General features: G+C 55.9%; 4 protein-coding genes across 5 annotated transcripts in view; 2 read left to right on the top strand and 2 right to left on the bottom strand.

The window, feature by feature from the left end:
- Positions 1 to 11,409, top strand: part of SMG5 (SMG5 nonsense mediated mRNA decay factor) — a 31,089-nt gene extending 19,680 nt beyond the window's left edge. For both annotated transcript variants that reach the window (XM_068995090.1, XM_068995089.1), the window contains exons 13-22: positions 1,921 to 2,090; positions 2,359 to 2,434; positions 3,231 to 3,406; positions 3,768 to 3,926; positions 4,140 to 4,199; positions 4,973 to 5,132; positions 5,507 to 5,597; positions 6,185 to 6,259; positions 6,550 to 6,688; positions 7,071 to 11,409. In XM_068995090.1, the coding sequence (XP_068851191.1) occupies positions 1,921 to 2,090; positions 2,359 to 2,434; positions 3,231 to 3,406; positions 3,768 to 3,926; positions 4,140 to 4,199; positions 4,973 to 5,132; positions 5,507 to 5,597; positions 6,185 to 6,259; positions 6,550 to 6,688; positions 7,071 to 7,154 (1,190 nt within the window). In that variant the 3' untranslated portion in view covers positions 7,155 to 11,409. The remainder of the gene's footprint in view (positions 1 to 1,920; positions 2,091 to 2,358; positions 2,435 to 3,230; positions 3,407 to 3,767; positions 3,927 to 4,139; positions 4,200 to 4,972; positions 5,133 to 5,506; positions 5,598 to 6,184; positions 6,260 to 6,549; positions 6,689 to 7,070) is intronic.
- A 2,708-nt stretch (positions 11,410 to 14,117) lies between these two features.
- Positions 14,118 to 16,214, top strand: PAQR6 (progestin and adipoQ receptor family member 6). Its single transcript, XM_068995086.1, is given in 7 exon segments — positions 14,118 to 14,168; positions 14,394 to 14,521; positions 14,898 to 15,072; positions 15,194 to 15,388; positions 15,662 to 15,806; positions 15,935 to 16,031; positions 16,139 to 16,214. Coding segments are annotated over 7 exon segments (867 nt in total).
- A 625-nt stretch (positions 16,215 to 16,839) lies between these two features.
- On the bottom strand, positions 16,840 to 18,390 carry BGLAP (bone gamma-carboxyglutamate protein). Its single transcript, XM_068995424.1, has 4 exons — positions 17,624 to 18,390; positions 17,316 to 17,360; positions 17,166 to 17,232; positions 16,840 to 17,031 (listed from the first exon to the last, which is right to left on the bottom strand). The coding sequence occupies exons 1-4, from the start codon at positions 17,802 to 17,804 to the stop codon at positions 16,899 to 16,901; spliced, it is 426 nt and encodes a 141-aa protein (XP_068851525.1). The 5' UTR covers positions 17,805 to 18,390; the 3' UTR covers positions 16,840 to 16,898.
- A 60-nt stretch (positions 18,391 to 18,450) lies between these two features.
- On the bottom strand, positions 18,451 to 24,871 carry PMF1 (polyamine modulated factor 1). Its single transcript, XM_068995423.1, has 5 exons — positions 24,702 to 24,871; positions 24,434 to 24,539; positions 23,621 to 23,721; positions 19,978 to 20,173; positions 18,451 to 19,604 (listed from the first exon to the last, which is right to left on the bottom strand). Exons 1-5 carry the CDS (start codon positions 24,866 to 24,868, stop codon positions 19,551 to 19,553), a joined length of 624 nt encoding a protein of 207 aa, XP_068851524.1. The 5' UTR covers positions 24,869 to 24,871; the 3' UTR covers positions 18,451 to 19,550.
- Positions 24,872 to 24,936: the final 65 nt, after the last annotated feature.

Genomic DNA, 24,936 nt, shown 5'->3' with positions numbered 1-24,936 from the left:
GGTTGGCACAGACCCACTTTTCCAGCCTGTCCAAGTTCCTCTGGTGCCATCCTTTCCCTCCAGCATGTGATCCCACCATACAACTCAGTGTTGTCACAAACTTGCTGAGGGTGCACTTGATCTCACTGTCTGACACCAACAAAGATGTTAAAAAGTGCTGGTCCCAGTCCCAACCCGTGAGGATGCCCCTCGTCACTGCTCTCCACTTGGACATTGAACTGTTGGCTGCAGCTCTTTAACTATGACTGTCCAGCCAAGTTGTTGTCCACTAAGTGGTCCATCCATCAAATCCATGTCTCTCCAGTTTAGAGACAAGGATGTTGTGCGGGACAGTGTCAAATGCTCTGCACAAACCCAGGTAGATGAGGTCACTTGCTCTTCCCTCATCCTCCACTGCTATAACCCCATCGTAGAAGGCCAACAAATTTTTCAGGCATGATTTGGCATAGTGAAGCCGTGTTGGCTCCAGAGGATAATTCCAGCAGGTATTACAGATTGCATCTTCCCTCTTCCCCTGTGAAATATCTAATCAAACACTTACTATTGCTTCTGGTGACAGACAGGGCAGATGGAGGACAGGAAGTTCTCCATGAGATGACAGATTATCAACCCAAAGCCCATGTAGAAGTTTGTGTGGAAGATGTGACCCAGGTGTGTGTGAGAGGTGTTGAGGGCCTCCCTGTGACCCCTCGAATGTGCCTCACTGAGTGTTCCATGCTGAACCCCTGGGAGAGGCGCAGCAGGTGGAGCTGCCATGTCTCCATTACCACTCAACTTATACAACTGAGTGATGTTCTGGGCAAAAACAGCTGGAAATGGGGATCTGATGTGCTACAGGGAGTTGTTTGTATTTCACATAAAACTACAGGGGCCTGTTCAGTCTTGTTTGTCATTCCTCCCAGCTTCCCTGGAGCAAGGAAACATTCTGCATCCTGCTGCCAAATCCAGCTGGCCTACAGCACTGGCAAGATTCAGGCTTTGCCTGGGCCAGGATTTGAAGGCACAGTATTAAATCATGTTAGTGTTGACTGGCTCCCGGCACTGCTCCATGGCCACATGAAAGAGATGGGGTGGGTAAAGGAAGAAACAAATGGGTTTTGGTCTGTTTAACCCTTTCCCTCAGTGGTTATCTAGCTGTTGCAGCTCCAGGAATGTGTGGCCACAATACCTTTACAGGTGTAGAAAATGAGAGATGGAATGAGTTCACTGTGTGCTTTTAGCTTCGAGCTCTTCTCATCTGTGCTGTATCCAAACTGCTTTTTCATGGTGCTGTCAGGGGTGAGTTCTGAATAAATCGCTTCCTTCCTTGTGATTCTGAGGGTTTATGGAATGCCCATGGCTATGCTAACAGGAAGCAATGGCAGCACTTGAAATAATGGGCTGTAGCAAAGCGTGTCGTTTATTCCCACCTTGACCTCAGGTCGCTCGTGTCACATGTCACATGGCTTTGAGATCCTCAGGTCCGGAGAATTAGAAGAGTGCAAAGAATATGTTCAATATTTAAAATTCTCTGGGCTCTGACTCATAGGACAGCCCTGCCATTTCCTTCTCTTGCCTGGCTCGAAGCTGGGAGCGTGTTGGCCTCATGGCTGTGTTTCGTGCAGGAACTGCTCTGGTCCTTGTGCTGGCATGTGCTGCCCTGCTCTGTCAGTGAGCCTCTTAGAGGCTGCTGCAGAGATTAAGCAATGGTCAGACCTTCACAGGGAGATTTTAACCCTCTTCTCCCGAGGAAGAAGGAAATGGGGGAGTGATACGCTCTAGTAACAGCACAGGGGACAGGGATTGGTTTTGTGAGGATGTGTGGAGGCACCACGTATTTCAACTCAACTATTACCAGCCCAGTGCTGTTCTGACACCAGCAGGGCTTGGCATCTCAGGGGGTTTAACAGCTGCCATCTTGCGCTTGCCTTTGTTTTCCAGATGATGTGTCTGACTCCGAAGAAAGCATTTCAAGTAACAGATCCTGCAGAAATGAGCGATCCCTTCAGGAGAAGTTGGAGATTGTGACCAATGAAGGGCTGCTGCTTACTGTCAAGGTGTTCCTGGACTGGCTGAGGACAAACACGGACCTCATCATCATGTGTGCTCAGGTGGGGATGGTGTTGGGGCTCTCTACAAGGTTGTGTCTGGTCAGCTTCCCTGGGCTGGTGGCAGCCATGGCCCCAGTCCTGGGCGGAGGGTGATATTACGTCCCCCACCAGCTGAATTAAACTAATCTGCACCTAAGAAGGATAGTGAGGTTTGCCCTTCATAAAGCATTCTGAAGGCTGCTGGAGATGCTGGAAGGCCTAAGCAGCCTGGTTGTTGTATACGTCTGTCTTGACATTTTCTGTGGCCTTTTGTGTTCTGTTCCTGCAGAGCTCTCAGAGCCTGTGGAACAGGCTGTCTGTGCTCCTGAACCTTCTGCCTTCTGCTGCAGACCTGCAGGAATCAGGTACTGGAGAAGAAAGTGGCAATGTCATGTTTCACCAAGCCTGGTCATCAGTGATTCCCAGGGTGTGTGAGAGAGCCCGGGGAGGGAGATTTCCTAGTAGCAGTTTTTATAAGCACAATAGGAAGTGACACATGCATGTGTTGTTTTTCTGTTTAAACACCATTCCAGTTAAATACTGTCCCATAGTCTTTAGACTCATAAAATCATAGAACATCCTGAGTTGGAAGAGACCCCCTCGCTCCAGAATCCAGTTCAACTCCTGGCCCTGACAGGACAACCCCAAAAGTCACACACAAAAAATGCTATATTAATGCATAATATGGCTGGCAACATACTGAAACACTGACACCAGCATGTGAGAATCTATGTGTGGCCAACAGGAGTGAAGTTCACTGCCAGGAGCAGAAGTAAGGCTGTGATTTTGCCATGGTAGTCCTGGAAAATAGTTTTGGATCTCCAGCTGCTTATGATGTGCTCTGTACCTCTTCAGGGCTGAGTCTGAAGATCCCCATGGTTCATGAGAAGCAGAGCTTGAACAGGGTTGCTCATCTGTTGGAATAGGTGGGAAAGCTATCCCTCCAAACAGGGAATTTCCCAGAGTCCCTTGGCAGATTGTTTGGGAGAGTTGCTCTTTATATTGTGAGTGGTCTTGTGGTCCCTCCTTAAGCAGGTGCTCACAGCATATGTGTCATTAACACCGCTGCCCGTCACCATTACAGATCATGTGTGTTAAAGCAGTTTTCCTCTTTTCTCCCTCATCAGTTGTTTTGCTCTCCTTCTTGTCCCTCCTCGCCAGGGCTGGCCCTGTGTGATGAAGTCAAGGACATCCTGAGTGATGCTGAGCTCCCAGACCTGAAGGCCAGCCTGCTGCTCCCTGAAGATGTGGCCCTGCGCAATCTTCCGCCTCTGAAAAATGCACACAAGAGGTTTAACTTTGAGCAGGACCGGCCCATTTTCTCAGCAGTTGAGGAGGTGAGTTGGGGTAAATCCTGAAAAAAGTCAGACCTGGATTGTTGTGTTGTGTGGTTCCTCCTCCCAGCACTTGAAGGCATGAGCAGAGGTTTATGGAGCAGGTGTGGAGGGAGGGGTGCTGCTGTTTCTTAACATTTTCTTGGGTTGAGGTAGCCCAGACTGCTGGCACCCCTGAACCTTCTGGCCAGCTGTAGCCTTTCCTGCAGTCTCTGACTTCAGAAGAGATCAGAAACATCCATCAGAATTAGGCATTTAATATCAGTTCCTGCCTTTTTCAAAAGTGTGAGCTGCAGCTCGGTGCTGCCTCAGGCTGCAGCCCCGTGGCTGCTGTGGCTGGTGACTCCCTGCTGCTTCCTTGCAGTCTGTCGTGCGGATCTGCTGCATTCGGAGCTTTGGCCACTTCATTACCCACTTGCAAGGCAGCATCCTGCAGTTCAACTCGGAGCTTGGGATCTTCATCAGCATAGCACAGTCAGAGCAAGACAACTTGCTGCACCAGGCCCAGGCCCAGTTTCACATGGTGAGTTGGTAGAGGTGAATGAATTCTCTGTACTTGGCACAGTTTCCTGTAGGTTACTCTTAGGTTGTAACTATAATCACAGATCTTTGAGAGGAGATGAAAGTTCAGTTTCTTAAAGCTATTCCAGTGTCCCCTTTTCGCCCTGGAAGTGTGTGCTAGTGTCAGCTGGTGTGTTTCCTGCTAACTGATATGGAAGTTTGGTTTTGCAACTAGGCTGCAGAGGAAGCTCGTCGGAACAGGCTCATGAGAGACATGGCTCAGCTTCGACTGCAGGTAGGAGATGCCGGTTCCAGCCTGAAAACCAGCAGGGTAGTGGCTGGAATGTCAGAACCTGGGAAGGGGGAACTCTCTGCTCCCATCCCACCCAGAGGCAGTAAGTCCATTCTGCATAGATCAAACTGTAGAATATTTCAAGTTGGAAGGGCTCCCATAAGGATCATGGAGTCCAGGTCCCTGCTCCTCACAGGGCTACTTAAAACTAAACTGAATGCCCAAGAGTGTTGTCAAGGCACTCCTTGAGCTCTGGCAGGCTTGGTACCACAACTGCTTTCCTGGGGAGCTTGTTCCAGGAACCAGCCACCCTCTGGGCGAAGAACCTTTTCCTAATGTTCAGCCTGAACTTGCCCTGATGCAACAATGAAGCTGGAAATTAAATGAACCATTTCCTCATGTCCTATTGCTAGTCATTGGAGAGAGGAAGTCAGCACCTCCTGCTCGCTGACCCCCTCGAGGAAGGTGTAGGCTGTGATGATGTCACCCTCAACCTTCTCTGCTCCAAGCTGAGCAAACTGACACTCTCTAATATTTTGATGCCACTCTTACATCAAGGTGCCCCAAACTGTTTGCAGTACTCGAGGTGGGGCTGCACTGGGCAGTGCAGAGTGGTACCATCACCTCTTGCTGACCCTCTGCTGCATCCAGCCCTCTGTTCTGTATGCTTGGAGGTTGGAAGGGCCTGGTGGAACTTTGCAGGGCAAGTCTTGCCCCGTTTGGTGGTCTGTTTCAGCATAAATGTGAAGCGAGTGTCTCTGCATGTGTGTTTTCAGCTGGAGGTGTCTCAGCTGGAGGGAAGTCTCCAGCAGCCCAAGGCGCAGTCAGCCATGTCTCCTTACCTTGTTCCGGACACCCAGGCCCTCTGCCAGCACCTGGCTCTTGTCAAGCAGCTGGCCAGTAGTGGGAGGTTCATAATCATCATCCCTCGAACAGGTATGGGGACTCCACACCAGGTAACCGGCCGTGGCTGCCTGCCCCCATCCCTTCTGTGCTGGGAGCAGGCCCCAGGGGCCATGGGTGGTGCCTTTCCCTCCTCCTGCTCTTATCCTTGACTTCATCTGGAGCAGTTGCAGCACCATTTTGATGTGTTGCTTTTGAGGCCTGTTTTCTGTGTGGCCCATGCCTGGGATTTTGACAGTATGTCAGAACAGCTGAGAGGAGAAAGGTCCTGTTCCTCCTCTGCCTCTCCTGTGGCAGCTATTTATCACACAGAGTTCTGTGGAATGGGGAGTACTTGATGCCTCTGGATTAGTTTGCAGAAGTAGAACTGTAAGCAAGATGTTTTTCTGTTTTGTTTTTTCTGTTAGTTATCGATGGCCTGGACTTCCTGAAAAAGGAGAACGCCGGTGCTAGGGACAGCATTCGGTATCTGGAAGCAGAATTTAAAAAGGGAAACAGGTGAGAGCAGGAGAGGGGTAGGATTTTCCCTTGCTTTTGGAATGAGTGGGCTTTGGGGTGGGAGCAGGCTGTGGATCACTTGGAGCAGAGTGAGGACTGGGCCGAGGAAAAGCCAGACTTCAGGAATGGGAAGGTGTTGAAGGAGCAGATTGAGCAGCTGGTTCTTCTGATGTGCTGGTTGTTGGTGCTCAGCTGTGAAGCACAGCTGCTTCTGGGGAATGGTGGAGTTGCACCCCTGTCGCTGTATAAACTGGAGTGGTGACCTTTGCTACTGCACTGGGAATGCTGGAAGAGCCGGATTGTGCCTGGGTGCTCTGCAGAAGCACAGTTGAGAGGACAGACTGCATCTCTGAGGCCAGCATCAGGGCTGGTGGGCTTGAGACGTGGTACTGTGAGTGGCATGTGGGAATGGTGGTGAGGCAGGGAGGTGATCGAAGGGATTCACAGAGGATTCCTTGGATGGACCTTTGGGTGTTAAATTTGGGTTGGTGGAAGCCCTGCAGCACCCAGAGGAGCTGCCGTGGAGCACTGACTTTAGCCTGTGTGATGGTCTCCATACGAACTCAGAGACTCTGCTCTCTCCTCAGGTACATTCGTTGCCAGAAAGATGTTGGGAAGAGCTTTGAGAGGCATAAATTGAAGAGACAAGATCTAGATGCCTGGTAAGATTTCAGCATCTGAAGGTGTCTGAGCCCAATTCCCAGCAGGCAGGTGGCTTTGGGGAGAGGTGGTGGCACTGGGACCCACTGCAGAGCTTGTTGTGTGTGAGTAATGATGAAATTCCCTGGAGACAGGGACAGCCATCTGTGCATGTAATACCAAGCACTCTGTGCTCAAAAGAGTCTCAGAAAAGTCCTTAACGGGAACAAGAAAGAGCCCTGCTTCCCACTTATCCTCCCGAGCAGACGTGGTCTTCTCGCTGACCTTCCCCTCTGTTTCTCTTTTCTGTCAGGAATCTCTATAAAATACTGGACAGCTGCAAACAATTGACAGTGTCCCAGGGCAGTGGAGAGGACGACACCACGGGAATGGTCACCATCATCACGGGCTTCCAGCTGGAGGACCCGAGCATGTTCTCGGTGCCCATGCAGGTCAGTAGCTCTTGTCTGGCCGAGCTGAGCCATTCTGCTTCCCAGCAAGGATATAATATGATTGATTGGCAAGAGATTTTTTTTTTTTAATGTTTTGTTGCCTTGGCTAATAACTGGCCTGGTTTCCTCAAAGTTACTTTATACATTGAGATTCCTTATTCCTTCAAGGCTTCTTGATTTTGTGGTACAGAGTATTCTGATAGAGGTGGGAGAATTGAATTTCATGTCTGTTCAGGCCTCTTGTACCAAAGCAACGAGAATTGGGAGGATTTGGCCTTCCAGCTGTGCCAGGCTGCTGGAGAGTCCCTAGGTTGGGAATGGCAGCTGTCTTGTCGGGGCAGGTTAAAAATTAACCACCTGTTTTGTCTATGTTTGCTTGCAGTCTGCCATCCAGGCAGCCACCAATGCCAGCATAGAGATAAAAAATGTTCTGGAGTTCTACAAGCAGTGGAAAGAGATGGGCTGATGGTCAGAAAGGCATCGGGTTGGTGAACCTTTCTCTCCCCCTCTCGGAACGTGCAGCGTCTGAACGAAGGAAACAACAATCTGGGCGACACTTAAGACACGAAGAAGCAGCAGCAGCAACAGCAACAAAAATACCTACCCAAACGAATTAAAAAAAAATAATCCAATGTGGGCACGCACACCGACACCCTCCACCTGCATCCTGACCAGACGGCTGTACAGCTCTGACGGCGCCAACTGCTCTGAGAGAGGCCCCGTGGTATGGCCGGGGCAGAGCTCTGCCCTTCTCCCAGTCGGCAGAGATGGGCGAGAGACGGGCAGTCCTTCATTCCCCTCCTTCCTCCCAAAGCTTGCTTGGCCAGCAGAAACAGGCTGGTGGTTCAAAGCATGGACTTAACTTCAGCAAAACCAAACCAGTGTGGCAGAAACAGAACCCTCCGGCTTGGGAAAGAAGATCCAAAGAGTGTTTTGCTCTTGTTCGGCAATCTGGGGACAGGAAAGCGGATAGTATTTTTCCCTCCCCCCTTTTGAATTAATTATTTTTCAAGGGTTTTTTCCTTTTAATTTTTAGTTTTTATACATATGAATAATATTAAAAAAAAAAAAAAAAAGAGGAGTTCCCTTGGGGTTCTGGATACTCTTCCAACGTCAGAAAGAAAAGGAAACACTTATGCTATTTAAAAGGGGGGGAAAGCTCTTAATATAATTTTTTTTGTCTTAGAACAAGCATATTTATTTCCTTTCCCAGGCCCCTATGGAGTGGGCTCAGTGCAAAGGGATGTTGGTCTGTGAGGAGGGAGCAGCCCCACATTGTGCACTCCACTCTCCCTGGGAGCTGCACGCTTCATGAGCGACACGAACTCGACCACGCTGCTCCAGGGAGGCCACAGGACTCTGTGCCTCCATCCCCAGTTTCTCCCACTTTGCTTCCAGCATTAGACCTTGGAGAAAAGGAGGAATCCAGCATAAGAGCTGGAAGTGAGAGACGAGCTGGGAGGGATTTTAACCATTAAGGCTCAAATGCTTGGCTCGAGCACTGCAACCCTGGGATGGAGCAGATGTCTCCAAAGGACCCAAAGCCTCTTTTTCATCTTTTCTTTTTTTTCCCTTTTTTCCCCCCCAAATCTTTCAATAGGGTGTGGAGGAGGAAGGAGAATCTCAAAGCCATTATCTTCTGCTGGTTGTTCGATGCACCACTGCTGCAATGCCGTGCTAGAGATGGTGACAGAGCTGGAGTGTTTGTGTCCCCCTTTCTCGCGTCCTTCTGGGCTGGCAGAGGCGGTGCCGTGACCACTGCTGCCCGGGAGCACTGAGCTCACGGACTGTTCCGTGCTTTTTGCATCCCAGACAGGAGGGCTGATGCTACCTGGACGGATGCTGGAAGAGCTGGTTCCCCAGGTGACCTGTGAGGGACCCTGCAGACCTCCATCCTGACAGCATCTCACGCAACCTGTGTCTGACACGCTGTCACTTGGCCGGTGCTCGGATATGAAGCTGCAGGTTGCTTGCAGGGCAGCAGGAGAGGGGCTGGGCAGTCTCTTCATGCTCCCTCTTGCCTCTCTGTGCCCACGGAACAGATGTCTCCATCCACATGAACCAGCAGCAGCTATGCAAGTACAAACCACTGGAGTCTTCTGTGTTCTCACATGGGCCAGCCAGAAGCTGCTACAGCCAGGGTGTAACATGAGAAGCTGAGTCACATACTCCGCTCTGTCCAGGCTCCGAGCATGGTGTGTTGTACTGCAGGGGCGGGGATGTTCCTTGTTTTCAGGTAAAAACTAAAAATACCAGCACAAGTACCAGAGGATTCATTTCTGTTCCAGTTCCAGCTCCTTTGCAGCACAGCAGAGGGAAATGCCAATCTCCATGGTACAGCTAGTTCATCCCTGGAGGCTGGCAGGCTGGTTGTGAGGGACAGGGGTTTCCCTGCAGGATTTTCCCTTTTACAGCTTCTCCTGAAACTCAAAATGCTTTGCTTGGCTAAGCCAAGAAAAGGTCATATGCAGGACAGCAGGTCAGAGACTCCGGCACACCTTGGGGATTCTTGGAGATCTGAGATGGGTTGTGAAGCTCCCAGTCACTCTTTCCTCCAGTGGTTTTATTTGAAGCCATTTGTTTGTGTAGCTCATTATTTCTGTTCGATGGGGTGGAAAAAGAGAAGGGAATCACCTTGTGGGACTGCTCTTGAGGTGAAACCCTCCTTGTCTGGCAGGGGGCACGGAGAGTTGGTGTGCTCTGCTTTTTCCTGCTACTGAAGAAACCCCACCCCGCTCCTGGCTGCTGAGCACAGCAGAGGAGTCTGGGGGTCGCTGGGGCTGAGCCCGGTGCGTGTGTCCTGAGAGCCTCAGTGCCCCCCTTGGGGCCATGCTTGGGGCTGGTGAAGAGAAGCATTGCTGGGCCATGGTCAAAGGAGTGAGGAGCTGGGGGCAGTCCTCAGCTTCACTCCGGGTCGAGCATTCCTTAGGTCCTGGCTGGATCTTGAGGGGAGAGGAGAGCAGTACAGGTAAAGCAGCAGCCCAGAGGGAATTCCTGTCTCACTGATGGCAAAGTGTTTCAGTTGTTGGCAAGTGTTTTGGTTCTTGCAGCTCCCGCAGCTGTGCAGGGTGGCAGCTGGGAGCCAAGTGCTGGGCGGTTGGGCAGGCTGAGGAGGAACTGTGTTCTGAGCCACTGAGGCCTTGTGTGGGCACAGGGTGCAGTTTAAGAACAAAAGTAAATAGATGCAGTTTCTGTAACCAGAGCTTTGGAGCCCATGTGGGACTGCATGGCAACAGCAGGGGCTGCTCACAACTATCCCTTAGTCACTGCTCTGGTCCCCTGAGGAGGGGCTGGTTTAATATTCCCAGGTTTTGCATACCTGGAGGGTAGGAAGTTGCCCTCACCATGCAATGGGGAATCCTGACTGCCCCCACAGTCCCTTCCACTCTGGGCTGGATGGGGAGGGATTGTGACCTTTAAAAGGGACACCTGAATGGTCCCTGTGCCACCCTCCTTCTCTCCAGAGCACACAGTCGTGCTTGAGGACCTGGTGAATAGTTACTGGATTTGCATCCCCAGTCAGAGATACCCAGAGCTGAAAAACTGGGAGGCTCCACAGTGTGGTAGCAGAGCAGCCTTGGGGAGATGGCATGGAGTGTCCTCCAGTAAGCGTGGCCTTCTGAGGGGACTCAAACATGTCATCCCCAGGCTTGGGGTAAAGGAAGGCACTTCTCAGCCCCCCATCCCAGCACTCAGGATGAGCTGGAGTTTTCTCCCTGGGGATAAATTGAACAGATCTGCTCTCTCCAAGGGCCACTGCGTTTCTCACCTGGCATGGTAGTTGCTGATACGAAGTGGCTCTTGGGGTGGAAGCAAAGAGGATGGTCTGTGGGAGGCTCTGTGCAGCCTGTGGCTGCTGTGGTGCTGCAGCGGGGGCTCCCTGAGAGCCCCCCACCCTGTGCACCTGGTCCAAGCCAGAACTGTGAGCCGCCTCATCGAGAGAGCGTCAGGCAGTGTGGAGACTGTGCAGGCTCTGGCCATGGCTCTTCCCTGCAGTGCTGCTTCTGCACCAGCTCCAGGCTTGCCCTGGAGCAGCTGTAAGTCAGTCCAGTAGTGCCCGCTGTTCTGGGAAGGAGAGCAAACAGAAAAACCATCTTGTGGGCTGAAAACAAGGGTTTTCATGTGTTTTGGTGTGTTTCTTGGATTTGGTTTTTCTCTTCATTACCACCCTGTTGAGCTGTTGGGGGTTTTTGGGGTGACCCCACACTGGGAGGACACAGGTCTGTGGTGGCTGAGGCTGGCTGGGCTGTCCCCACAGCATGGTGGACACAGTCGCTGGTGCTTGTTGGGCTTCTGCTCCATGGTTTCATGGGCTGTTCCAAGCAGCTTCTCTGCTCCCATCCTTGCTTGGCTTGAGGCCACCCGCAATGCCTCGGGTTTTGTCTTGCATCTTCAATTTAGGGCTCTTTTCCTTCTTGGTGTGCAGCAGCACTGGCCAGGCTGGCCAGCGTGGGGACAGGGCGGGCTGGCCCAGGGGCCGTGTCGCTGGCCTTGCCGCCTGCAGTGAGGGGACTAGGTTTGAGGCGAGGGACAATCACCTCTCCTCAGCCCTCATGTGGCACACGGGCTTGCAGAGCCAGGGAGGATCGCTCTCAATGAGGGGCGAGGGGATGTGGGGCCCAGCTGGGCGAGGAGGGGCTGGGGCTCCTGGCATGTGTCTGACCATGGTCTGAACACGGTGACTGGCTTAATAAAATACCAGGTGTTTGTACTTCGTGTCCTGTGGTCGTTCCCAGCCCATCCCACCTTTCCTGTGCAGCCCTGGAGCTGAGTGCATTTTCCAGCTGTAAATCCACTCTCAAGTATATGCTTTGCTGACTGAACTTTCCAGTAAAGAAGTGCAGGTGGGTCCTTCCTTATCCCTGTGATGGGAGTAGCATTTCCCTTGCTGCCTCTGTGATTTGGGATTACTTCATCCTCTTGCTAGGAGTCTGCATGCTGCTGCCACAGGAGCACCCCTGACCCTGCACAAGGACCTGCCATGGCTCATCGGGGCCCCTCACTTAACGGGGGACAGGGGGTGGAGAAGCAGGCGACAGCGAAAGTGTAAATTTTTAAAATGTGTAACTTTTCAGTGTCCAGTTGAGGCACTGGGAGAGGGTGGGCTGGGGGCTGCAGGCTGGAGATCAGGCTCTGCAAGGGTCCCACCAGGCCCTGGTGCCAAGGGCAGCTGAGGGGTGTTCTGTAGGGAAAGGAAATAAGTCAGTATTCCTGCCCTGACTTCATTGCCGTCACAGCTCCCTGATTTGTTTCTCCTGGTGGGGAGCACTGAGCTGAGCACTGTCATAATTCTCTCTCCCTCTCGGATTCTTTGGAGGCTGCTACCGGCAGGAAGGTCAGAGAGGGGGGTTGTGAAAGGGCAAATCCAGCTTCAGTCCCCAGCGGGGAAATGGGCTGTGGGCAAGACCTGCCCAGTCCCAACGCCAAGCTGGCAGAAAGGGACTGTCACTGCTGGCTCCATCCCCTTCAACAGGGCTGGGAACGCTTCTTCCAGCTTGGGAGGGCCGTGCCAAGAGGCTGCCGGCCCCATAACAAACCCTGAGCCTCCATCATCAGTCCGTGCAGGATGGTGTTGCTGTGGGAGGGTCCGTGGGTGGGGGTTTGTCCCACAGCCCTTACATGGGAATGGACTGAGGTGAAATTGAAGCAGAAAAAGGCCACAACCCTGGTCAGGGGTTGGGGCTCTTGGTCCTGCTTGTTGGGGAACTGAATCCTCAAGGACTCCCCGGGGCTGCTGTCTCTCCAACCCCACTCACTGCCTGTTCCCCTCTCCTGTGCCTCTGCTTCCCACTTCTGCTACAGACGTGTCACTCCCCTGCCTTGAACATCTCCCTGCCTGGGTTTGCTGTGCCTCATGTTGGTTATTTTGGAGGGACTGCTCAGCACCAGGGTCTGCATCTTAGGCCCTCCTTTTGGCCTCCTGCCAACAACCCTGGGGACAAGTGACTTCCTCTTGGCTGGGGCCACCAGAGCAGCAGAGCCCTGGTGTGGACCAGCCTGCACCTCGGGCTCTTCGGGCCAGGCATAGGATGTTTTTGAGCTGCTCATGCTGTGCCCAGCACTCAACACAAGTCCTCTGGGGATCAATAAATCACCAAAGATAGGGGCTTTGGAAAGCATCCATCCTGCTCTCAGCTCAGTCCTCTCTCCCCTGAGCTCCATCCAGCTGCAGCAGGAACCTTCTGCTGGCATTTGCCCCCATGGGCTAAGCCGGAGCTGCTGCCAGCCCTCCTGCTGCCAGGTCAGTTTTGTTTCCCCAAACTTGCTTTCTCCACCTCTTCCCTCCCAGATGGGAGGACTCTGGTGGGACCCTGCACTGTGTCCCGGTGGGTGTTTTTGAGGCCCCCTGCATGCACCTGCACTTGGCTTTGTCACCTGCCCTGGCTCTCCCAAGCTTGGTGGCATTTAAGGTCCGGTGCCCAGAACCGCCTTCCAGTGGCCCCTCCAGCGCTGGAGGCTCCCGTGTGCCCCCCGTGCACGGTAAGGGGTCGTGTCTTCAGCAGGAATTTGAGGGGATCTCAGCCAAGGCAAGGCTGTGGCAGGGTAGGCGATCTGTCCAGCACAAAGCTGCCTTTGAGCCCTGCAGAGGCCCCGTCTGCCCCTTTGGCAGTGAGTGGGAGCTGCCGGGGAGGGACCTGGGATGGAGCTTGGAGAAGGGCAGCCAGCAGCAGTGGCAGGACTGAGACCTCTGGCCCATGGCAGTGGTGAGGAGGGGGCTCTGCAGGGCAGCTGCAGGAGGGGACATCCACACGCCCACCGTACCACTGGTGCTTCTCGCCAGCACTGCTCTGGCTTCTGCTGGGGGCAGAGCAGCAGGAAATTTCTCCAGATACGTTTGGTTCATTTTGGGTTTTCCTCCCTCTAAACCACTGTGTGAATTTTGGGTGAGGGGTGAGTGGGATGCTTATGGCACCCCTCGTGCTGCTGAGCTGCTCTCCCTGTTGCCCCAATTTCCCCAGCTGCCCAGTTCAGTGTCCTTCATCAGGCCTTGCATAACAACTTCGCTGGGCTGGGGCATGGGGGGCTGCAGGGTGTCTGTGGGGGCTTGCTCCTGCCATGATGGTCCTAAGCCTTCATCTGCCAGGGACATCCCTAGGGTTGGGAGCCTCTCTGGGGGGAGGGTATACAGTGGCGTGGGGGACGAAGCAGGATCTCCTTCTTTCCTGCAGCACCCTGGACCCCTGACCAGCCCCCACCCCTGACTCTGATCTGCTCCCCCATTCTGGGCCTGGGGTCCTGATCCTGTCCAGTCAGTGGCTCTCTGTGAGAGTCAAACAGAAAGCAGGCTTTGCCACTTACAACCTTGGAAAAAGCCAGGAGCCTTCCTGGGTGTGTCTGTCCTGGCTCCTGCAGCCACAATCCCCATCCCCCGGTGGGCTTGGTCCTGAAGACCCAACCTCTCTCTCACCCTGAGTGCTGTGGCCCCACCATGCTGCAGGTAAAGCTGGAGCAGGTCTCCAGGGTCCACCAGGTGCCTCGGGTATGTGTGGCTGGGGGAAGGGGAGGCTCTGTCCCCAGGTTTCTTCCCCCGGTTCCCTCATCCAAGGTGGGAAATCCCCTGGACTCCCCATGAAACCTTGTTCTAGCTGGGAGATACTCCCAGACCACTCTGCCTCAGTTCCCCACCCACCACGATTCCAAAGCAGCTCTTGGGCTGCCCCACTCTCCCTGGGGTGTCCCCTGACCAGCCCCGCTGTCCCCACAGATCTTCTGGGAGGATGGGATCATGTTGGGGTACTGGCACCCCTAGAGCTAAGCCATTGACTGTGTCCTCAGCTCCCTTCAGATGATGAATGAGATAGGCAACATCTGGACACACTTCCTGCTGACCTGGTGGGCATGGGGACAGGGATGGAGATGAGAATGGGAATAGGAATGGTGATGGGCATGGGGATGGAGATGGGATGGGAGCAGGGACAAGAATGGGCGTGATGAAATGATGGGATGGGAATGGGGGCAGGGACAGTTGTGGAGGTTGTGGAGATGGGGACAGGGTTGGGGATGAGAAGAGGATGGAGATGGGAACAAAGGATAGGTTGTGGCGATGGGGACAGGGGTGGGGTTAGGGAGAGGGCTGGGGACAGGGATGGGGTTAGGGACACAGACAGGGACAGGGATAGGGATAAGGAGGGGATGGAGATGAGGATGGAGACAAGGATGGGGGTAGGGACAGGGACACAGCTCACCTCAAAACATGCTGTGCCAGCAGCTATTTCATGTGGCACTGCCTGGTGCTCTTGTCCTCCCTGGAGATCTGCTGGGAGCCTGAGCACTGGCCACTGCTCATCTGCCTGCTGCTTGTCTGCCCCTATCCCTTTGCCCCCAGCTGTGCCTGCCTCTTCAGCTCCTGGTGCCTGCCCAGCACATCTGCTGTATCTGTGACTGTGGGGCCCTCAGCTTCTACAGCCTGGGGGAGGCTCAGTGGAGATGGGCTGGCACAGGGATGGCGCTGGGGCAGGGACAGGGAGCTGCAGGCCCCATGACATGGAAGCGTGTCTGCCACAGGCTGCACGTCTGCCTGTGGGTGCCTACACGATGCCAGACTCCTGGCTCAGCGATGTTTGGCACCGTTGCTTTGTCCCTGTGGCTGTTTTGAACTCCTTCATCTGCACTGGCCTCTCTTGCTATTCCCAGTACATTTGGGATGAGGAAACTGGTGCTGGAGGTTTTTTCCTCCTTCTCAGGTTTTTGGTTGTCTTGGTGATTCCCCCTGCTGAGGCCCAAAGCCAAGGTTTTCACAGGGTCCTTGCTGTTGGAGCTGACAGGGGTCTGTGCCCCTCCACCCCTTCCCCCTTCACAAATTCCCCGAGCTGGAGCGTCCTCAGCTGAGCAAAGTGCTGCAGGCGGCTTTCGTGTGCCCCCTCCTGCTCTTCTACCGAGTGGGTTGGGTGGCCCAGGGCAAGAGTAGGGTGCCCCCACCACAGGGGTGGCCAGGGTGCTTCCAGAGGGGGGTTCTCACCCTCCTCCCCACAGCTCCTCTGCTGCTGCTGGTGTGACTGTGCCTGGAGTGAAGCTGTGGTCAGGTACTGCCACCACCTGCTCTTCGCGCTGCTCACCAGCTTCCTCTTCACATCTCACCTGCCCAAGTGCCTTGTGCCCGGCTGCTCTGACTGCACCAGTGAGCAGCAAACCCCCCGTGCCCCCCACTGCCACGGCTCCTGTCCCCTGCCCCCAAAGCAGCCCCTTGCAGCTGGAGCTGCACAAGGATCCACAGCATCCACGGGTGCTGGCCTCTCAGCCTGGCAGGACACAGCCACCAGCTGTTCCACATCTGTTCTGTGCTGGGCACCCCCTTGCAGCTGGAGGCCATCCTCTGTGATGTGTGCATGCACCAGGCCTGGCTGTGGGGCCACCTGAGCCCCACTGTTTCCAAGCACCTCCAGCACTGCCGGGCTGGCCCTTGTGGGCAACACTGCCATCATCAGCACCTTGACTGTGGCCTTGCCCAAGACCCCTGGTGGCCCTGGCTGCCCCCCAGGCATCCCCACTGGGGCTGGGCACTGGAGGGACCCGGGACACCGTGTGAGGGGCTGGGCTGCGGAGCCTGGGAGGACGCAGCATCCTGGCAGCTTCTTTGTGGTGGACCCCACTGTGGGGTGTCTTGCAATGTCCCTCTCCCCCACCTCATCCCTCATCCCTCTGCACCCAGACTGTGCCTTAGTTCTCCCAATGCAAACCAGTAATGATTCCATGAATTTGGGGCAGGGACAATATGTCATCCTATGTGGGGACCCAGCAGTGCATGCGTGCATGTGTGTGTCAAGGTTAATGAGTAGTTAAGGTGGTTTGTGATGAAATCCCTGGTCGGGCCCCAGGGTGCACGGAGCAGCTCTGCTGTTCCCCAATAACCCCATGCTTGGGAGAAGCAGCTTTAAATTAAACTGGAATAATGATGGTGCAGCTCTGGGCTTGTCACTGCTGGGAGCAGGATCTGGGGGTGGTAGCACTGCGTCTCCTTGGAGCCTGGGGGGGGGACAGGGAGAAAATCAGGAGTCCTCAGCTATGTGGGGTGAGGTGACATGGGGCACATCCACTGCAGCCTCCCACCCACCCACGCCCCAAGCTTGGGAAGGAACTGGCTCCACCATTTGCATTTATTCCTTTCCAGGGCTAACAGAAAGGGTGAGAGGGTGAAGGTGTAAAGGGGGAGCTGACGGAGGTTTCCAGGAGCTCAGCCCCTGCCCCACAGCACAGCAGGGCGTGGCTGGGGCTACACGAGGCCGTAGTAGCGCCGATAGGCCTCCTGCAATCCGATCTGGTCGGCCAGCTCGTCACAGTCGGGGTTGAGCTCGCACACCTCACGCTTGGCCTCCAGTGGGTCAGGCGGGGCTCCATAGGTGCTGCTGGGGACAAAAGGGGGACTCAGGGGGTGTTGGGAGGTCCCATGGGAGCTGGGGGCTCCTGGGGAGGGGCTGAGCCAGCAGACCTCCCCTCATCTGGGGGCAGTGATCCCTCGGCCAGCAGGACCAAGCACTACCTGCCATAGCCATAATTTCGCTTCTGTCTCTGCACCACCTCAGCGCTGGCGCGTCTGGAGATGAAGGCTGCAGGGACAGGGTGGTGGGTCAGGGGGGGTCATGTCCCCCTCTCCCCAAGGCAGCGGGGCCCAGCAGCTGCGGTCACTCACCTTCAGAGCTGGGCGAGTCGTTGGTGCTGGTGGAGCCATCGGCAGCTGCGAGTGACACGGAGGGGTGGGTGGGCTCGGGAAGGCCCCATGTGGGCTCTCCTCTCACCCCACTCCTTTTGGGGCTCAGATCCCTCACTGAGACCCCCCAAACTGCTGAAGGATGTCCTGCTCTCTATCTCCCTGTTGCAGCCCCATGCCCCCCCCACCCCAAGGCTCAGCAAATTTCTCCCAGTCCTGCTCCCTCCTGAGCCCTTCCCGGGGCACAGAACCACCCCCACTGTCCCCATCAGCCCCAGACACCCCGGTACCTCTGCGGCAGAGGCCAAGGGTGAGCAGGGCCAAGAGGGTCAGCAGGACAAGGGACTTCATGGTGCCTTCCTGTGCTGGGCTGAGCACAGCCCCAGCTCCCTGGGTGTCTTTATAGGGTGCTGTGGCCTTGGCAAGGGGGGTGCATGGCCCCACCAGGGTTATTTCCAGCACATCCGCCATGGCCGGAGCTGCCGGCAGAGGTGGCAATTGTGGTTTGGGATGAACTTGGTCCCCCTATGCCCAGCCAGAGCCCACAAAGGGAGGGAAATGTGGCCCTGGGCCAGCAGGGGATTTGTTGGAGGGCCCAGCCCTGCTGGCATAGCAGCACCGAGTCCCCAATGGAATGGGGGAGGGGGCACTGGGGGCTCCTCGATGCACTCCCCAGTCACCCACTGCCCTGCCCCAGTTCCCACTGCTGGATCCCAGCATTGTCTTCTGTGACACGGGGAGACTTTCCTGCCAGAAACTCTGGGATTTTCCTCCATGGGCAGGGCCAGCAGGGACTTGTTGACCCACTTTTGAGGGACCAGCACAGGCTTCCTTTGTGGCATTGTCATGCCGTGCCCCTGGAGGAGGGTGAGCAGGTGCCCATGCCCTTGGTCTCTGCACAGCTCCTCCCTGCCACATGCCATGGGCAGATGCTGCGTGGCCAGGGCAGTCAGAGCCCCTGAATAACATTCCTCTTGGGATCCTGACCACTTTTTGATCCTGTAAATCCCAGCCCTGTCCTGAAAAGCGGAACTGGAGGCTTTGGGGCAGAGGGAGGATAGAACTGCTGAACCAGAGCCTTTGTCAGACAAACCCGTAAAGTATAGAGTACATGGGCCAAGGATGTGGCAGGAGCCAAGCTGGGAACAACAGCCCCAATTTATTGAGATTCCAGCACAGCAAGGGCAGGCACAGGGGAAATGGTTGCAGCCGCTCTGTCGCGGGCTCTAATTGCAAACAGAGGTTGGGGTGTGGTGCAAGCGGCCACTGCTGCTCCCCAGTTTGCCACAGGGCACGGTCTCTACTTGGGGTGGAGACCACGGAACCTGCTGCCCTCAGTGCCTGTCGGATTCAGAACCTCTCTCAGCCTCCATCAGGTGTGAGGGGACTCTCCTCATTCCCTGCCAGCCCCAGGAACAACCTGTTCACGCTGGAGGCACACGTCACTCGTGGGGCTCTGGCAGGGAAATCCCGGGAGCCTTCGCTTCCCCAGCCTGCAAACTTCCGATGAGGCACTAACAGATGACTCTGGGTGGGGAAAACCAGTCTGGTTCCAGAACAGAACATTAAACCCCTGTGCCACAAGCCCACAAAGTGGAGGCAGGGCCATTCCAACCTCTGCACAGACCCCCAGATACCTCAGGCTGCTGGGAGGGGACCAGGGCTGGAAATGTGGAGAACAGAATGGATGGTAATGAGGAACTTGGTGCAGCAGCTGCTGCCACATCTGCAACAGGCAGTGGTTTGAGCACACGGAGACTGAATGAACCTGCAAGCACAGGCCAGGAGCATGTGTGCTCCTGCTCGTGGGCTCCTCAGGTCCGGGCACAGCCTGGCTTGGGGCTTATGGCACTGAATTCTGTCTAACACACAGCTAATATAGCTACAAACCCCAAATGTGGCTTTGGAAACTGGAGTCAGGGCTGTCACAGCACTCAGGGGAGCAGATGAGAGCACAGACACACTTTGTGCCACTCGTCTCTGTCTAGCTGAGTAGGAAATAGGGAATTGCCATCCATTTCCAAAGATCCCAATGTTTTTTTTGTTTCTTCACCAAATCTGATCAAATGGTGCCAGTCCAGCAGCTGTTCCAGTTCCTCTGCAGTCTCCAGTGGCCTGATGGGGTGATTCTCAGTTTGGGTTCTGCGCACACCCTGTCCCATCGGTGCTTTGGGACAATTAACTGTCTCAGCAGAGCCCGTGGGACATCCTGAGGCCTCACTGGGGCTCCTGGAATGTCATGACGAGTTCTCGTTGCTCCTTACTGATTGCCTGGAAGGAACACAACCCACAGACCTCAGCATGATGCTTCTCCCACCCTGTCACACTCAGGGAGGAAAGTGGGCTGAGTGTGTCACACACTGCTGTCCCCTGCATGCACAGACCATAACCCCCTCATCTCCCTCAGGAACATCCCACAGCCCACCCACTCCACAGGGAAAAGCACCTGAGACCTTCAGAGAAAATGCCCAGGCCTAAAGTTTCAGCAGGACTTGGCTGCTGGGGAGGTCTTGGAGAAGTGGCAGGTTTGAATGTCATTCCAGGCCCCATTGAGCCCCCTCCAGCGGGTGCTAGGAGGAGGAGTTTGGTTTGGTTTGGTTTGGTTTGGTTTGGTTTGGTTTGGTTTGGTTGGATCTGTTTTTACCTGCCAGGCCTGCTGGCGAGCCTGGATCAGCTGCTGCAGCTCCACAATCCTGTCCCTCCCCATCAGCACAGACTCAGCCACCTTCCTGTTCTCTTCCTCCTTCTCCCTGAGAACTCTGCGCAGGTAGGAGCGCTGCTTCAGCAAGTAGGGCACCAAGGTGCTGCGGACGTCCTGCTCGGGGATCCCGCTGGGCCGCCTGGACACGGCAGGACATGGAGCAGCCGGAGGGCCGGGATCCCGCCCGGCACCAGCCCCACACAGCCCCACACAGCCCCACACAGCCCCCACACAGCCCCACACAGTCCCACACAGCCCCACACAGTCCCACACAGTCCCACACAGTCCCACACAGCCCCACACAGCCCCACACAGCCCCACACAGTCCCACACAGCCCCACACAGCCCCACACAGTCCCACACAGCCTCACATAGTCCCACACAGTCCCACACAGCCCCACACAGCCCCACACAGTCCCACACAGTCCCACACAGCCCCACACAGCCTCACATAGTCCCACATAGTCCCACACAGCCCCACACAGCCCCACACAGCCCCACACAGTCCCACACAGTCCCACACAGTCCCACACAGCCCCACACAGCCCCACACAGCCCCACACAGCCTCACATAGTCCCACATAGTCCCACACAGCCCCACACAGCCCCACACAGCCCCACACAGTCCCACACAGTCCCACACAGTCCCACACAGCCCCACACAGCCCCACACAGTCCCACACAGCCTCACATAGTCCCACATAGTCCCACACAGCCCCACACAGTCCCACACAGCCCCACACAGTCCCACATAGTCCCACATAGTCCCACACAGTCCCACACAGCCCCACACAGTCCCATATAGTCCCACACAGCCCCACACAGTCCCACACAGCCCCACACAGCCTCACACAGTCCCACACAGTCCCACACAGCCCCATACAGCCCCCACACAGCCCCACACAGCCCCATACAGCCCCCACACAGCCCCACACAGCCCCATACAGCCCCCACACAGCCCCACACAGCCCCACACAGCCCCACACAGCCCCACACAGTCCCACACAGCCCCACACAGTCCCACATAGTCCCACATAGTCCCACACAGTCCCACACAGCCCCACACAGCCCCACACAGCCTCACACAGTCCCACACAGTCCCACACAGTCCCACACAGCCCCATACAGCCCCCACACAGCCCCACATAGCCCCACACAGCCCCACACAGTCCCACACAGCCCCACACAGCCCCATACAGTCCCACACAGTCCCATATAGTCCCACACAGTCCCACACAGCCCCACATAGTCCCACACAGCCCCATACAGTCCCACACAGCCCCACACAGTCCCATATAGTCCCACACAGCCCCCACACAGCCCCACATAGTCCCACACAGCCCCACACAGCCCCACATAGTCCCACACAGCCCCACACAGCCCCACACAGCCCCATATAGTCCCGCACAGTCCCATATAGTCCCACACAGTCCCACATAGTCCCACACAGCCCCACACAGTCCCACACAGTCCCACACAGTCCCACACAGCCCCACACAGCCCCATACAGCCCCACATAGTCCCACACAGCCCCACACAGTCCCATATAGTCCCACACAGCCCCACACAGCCCCACAGTCCCACATAGTCCCACACAGTCCCACACAGCCCCACACAGTCCCATATAGTCCCACACAGCCCCACACAGCCCCACAGTCCCATATAGTCCCACACAGTCCCATATAGTCCCACACAGTCCCACATAGTCCCACACAGTCCCACACAGCCCCACACAGTCCCACACAGCCCCACACAGCCCCATACAGTCCCACATAGTCCCACACAGCCCCACATAGTCCCATATAGTCCCACACAGCCCCACACAGTCCCACACAGCCCCACACAGTCCCACATAGTCCCACACAGCCCCACACAGCCCCACACAGCCCCACATAGTCCCACACAGCCCCACACAGTCCCATATAGTCCCACACAGCCCCACACAGCCCCACAGTCCCACATAGTCCCACACAGTCCCACACAGCCCCATACAGTCCCATATAGTCCCACACAGTCCCATATAGTCCCACACAGTCCCATATAGTCCCACACAGTCCCACACAGCCCCACACAGTCCCACACAGCCCCATACAGTCCCACACAGCCCCACACAGCCCCACACAGCCCCACACAGTCCCATATAGTCCCACACAGTCCCACACAGCCCCACACAGTCCCACACAGCCCCACACAGTCCCACACAGCCCCACACAGCCCCACACAGTCCCACATAGTCCCACACAGTCCCACACAGCCCCACACAGTCCCACACAGCCCCACACAGTCCCACACAGCCCCACACAGCCCCACATAGTCCCACACAGCCCCACACAGCCCCACACAGCCCCACATAGTCCCACACAGCCCCACACAGTCCCATATAGTCCCACACAGTCCCACACAGCCCCACACAGCCCCATACAGTCCCACACAGTCCCATATAGTCCCACACAGCCCCACACAGTCCCACACAGCCCCACATAGTCCCACACAGCCCCACACAGTCCCACACAGCCCCACACAGCCCCATATAGTCCCATACAGCCCCACATAGTCCCACACAGTCCCATATAGTCCCACACAGTCCCATATAGTCCCACACAGCCCCACACAGTCCCACATAGTCCCACACAGCCCCACACAGTCCCATATAGTCCCACACAGTCCCATATAGTCCCACACAGTCCCATATAGTCCCACACAGCCCCACACAGCCCCACATAGTCCCACACAGCCCCACACAGTCCCATATAGTCCCACACAGCCCCACACAGTCCCACACAGTCCCACACAGTCCCACACAGCCCCACACAGTCCCACACAGTCCCACACAGTCCCATACAGCCCCACATAGTCCCACACAGCCCCACATAGTCCCACACAGCCCCACATAGTCCCATATAGTCCCACACAGCCCCATATAGTCCCATACAGCCCCACATAGTCCCACACAACCCCACACAGTCCCACACAGTCCCACACAGCCCCATCAGGTGCTGAACTGCTGCCAGGTGGGATCAGCTCTGCGGCTCCCCCAGTTTCCTCTGGCACAGGGAACTGAGGAGAGCCAGAGCAGGAGCCCTGCTGGAGGGAACAGGAAGCCCTTCCTCAAATCTGGCTGTAAGTGGAAGCCTGGAGCAGGCAGGATGTCATTCGCCCCCTCAGCACAGAAACACAAAATCTTGGTGTTTCTGGTTACAGTCCCCTGTCTGTCTCCCAGGTGGCCAAACAGCACCTGCAGCATCTGCTGAGGCCCTAAGGCAGGAACACAAAGAGCACCCAGGGCAGCTCTGACGTTGGACAGAAGCTCTGCCCAGCAGACTGGTCAGAACTGGCTCGTCCCCCCATCTCAGTGGCACTGACTTCCCTGCACTAAGGGAGCGAATGGAAATGGATCCCGGACCCAGAGATGCACAGATTAAACTGATTTTTGTGGGTTTCAGGCCCAGTGACACCCAGTGACATTGCTGTAAAGATACAGCAGCTTTCAGACCCTCCCTTGCAGCATGAGGCCAAGAGGGCACCCAAACATCACCCAGGGTGTTGCCCTTGCAGGAACATGACCCCTGCCCCTGGCCATCCATACCATGCTGGCTCTTCCCGGTCCTTTGCCTCCTCCACAACCTTATCCAATGAACTAAAGAGTCCCTCTAGATTCCCTTCATTTTTCACTTCCTGGATCTCCTCCTGCAAAGGAAGGACACGACAGGGATTCAGCAAGACCCAAAATGAACAAACACAGGCACCACTCTGCTTGTGAGCCCTCGCTGGTCACGAAATCAGGGAATTGTTTGGGTTGGAAGAGACCTTAAAACCCATCTCGTTCCACCTTCCACTAACCCAGGCTGCTCCAAGCCCCGTCCAACCTGGCCTTGAACACTTCCAGGGATGGGGCAGCCACAGCTTCTCTGGGCAACCTGCGCCAGCACCTCACCACCCTGACAGGGAAGAATTTCTTCCCAATATCCCACCTATCCCTGCTCTCTGGCAGTGGGAAGCCATTCCCCCTTGCCCTGTCCCTCCAGGTCCTTGTCCAAAGTCCTTCCAGCTTTGTCCTGGATGCAGGGCCTACGCTCTGAGAATCGCCATCCCTGAGGGCATTTAACAGATGTGTGGATGTGGCACTTAGGGACACGGTTTAGTAGTGGCCTTGGCAGTGCTGGGGAAATGCCTGGACTCGACAGTCCTAGCAGTGTTTTCGAACCTGAATGATTCTACAGCTCTTTCTGGGGAAGACACTGAGATCTGGAGAGCACCCGCAGCTTTCTGCTTTTGCCATTTAGGAAATGTATTTGCTGCCCTTAATATCAACCTGTTCAGCACTTTTTTTACAGGGTTTTGAATCTCCTTTAGCCCCTCTAAGCAGCCCCCCAGGCAGCCGGGTGGCTCCCCCGTTCACCTTTATGGACGCCTGTAGCTGGGAGATGAACTGATCGTAAATGCTCCGGGTCAGCTGGGGCTGCAGCTTGTAGAAGCAGCGGTAGCAGTTGACAAACCTCTGGTAGCTGCAAGACCGAGGGGGGCAGGATCAGGACTGGGGTCACGGTGGAGTCGGAGGGAGGGTTAGAGATGGGGCCGGGGTCAGGGCCAGGCTCAGAGCCGGGTGGGCCCATGGTCACGGCAGGGCTGGGACCGGGCTCAGGGATCCCGCCCCGCTCCCGCCTCACCTCCCGGCGGCCACCAGCTTCTCCAGGAATGTGTCCACCACGGTGGTGAACACCTGGGCGCGACCCGGGGCCGCCGACAGGGCCGGGCCTTCACCGCCATCGGCACCGCCATCGGCGCCGCCGTCCCCCGCCACCGCCGCGCCGCCATCGCCGCCCGCCGCCGCCATGGCCCGGCCCGCGCGCGGCCGCCGCTGCCCATTGGCTGCCGCTACGGCGGCCGCCGCTGCCCATTGGC

The sequence above is a fragment of the Aphelocoma coerulescens genome, chromosome 25, assembly GCF_041296385.1.
Source record: "Aphelocoma coerulescens isolate FSJ_1873_10779 chromosome 25, UR_Acoe_1.0, whole genome shotgun sequence".
Lineage (NCBI taxonomy): Eukaryota > Metazoa > Chordata > Aves > Passeriformes > Corvidae > Aphelocoma > Aphelocoma coerulescens.
Note: the sequence above shows the minus strand (reverse complement) of the source record. Positions and strands in the feature narration are given on the sequence as shown.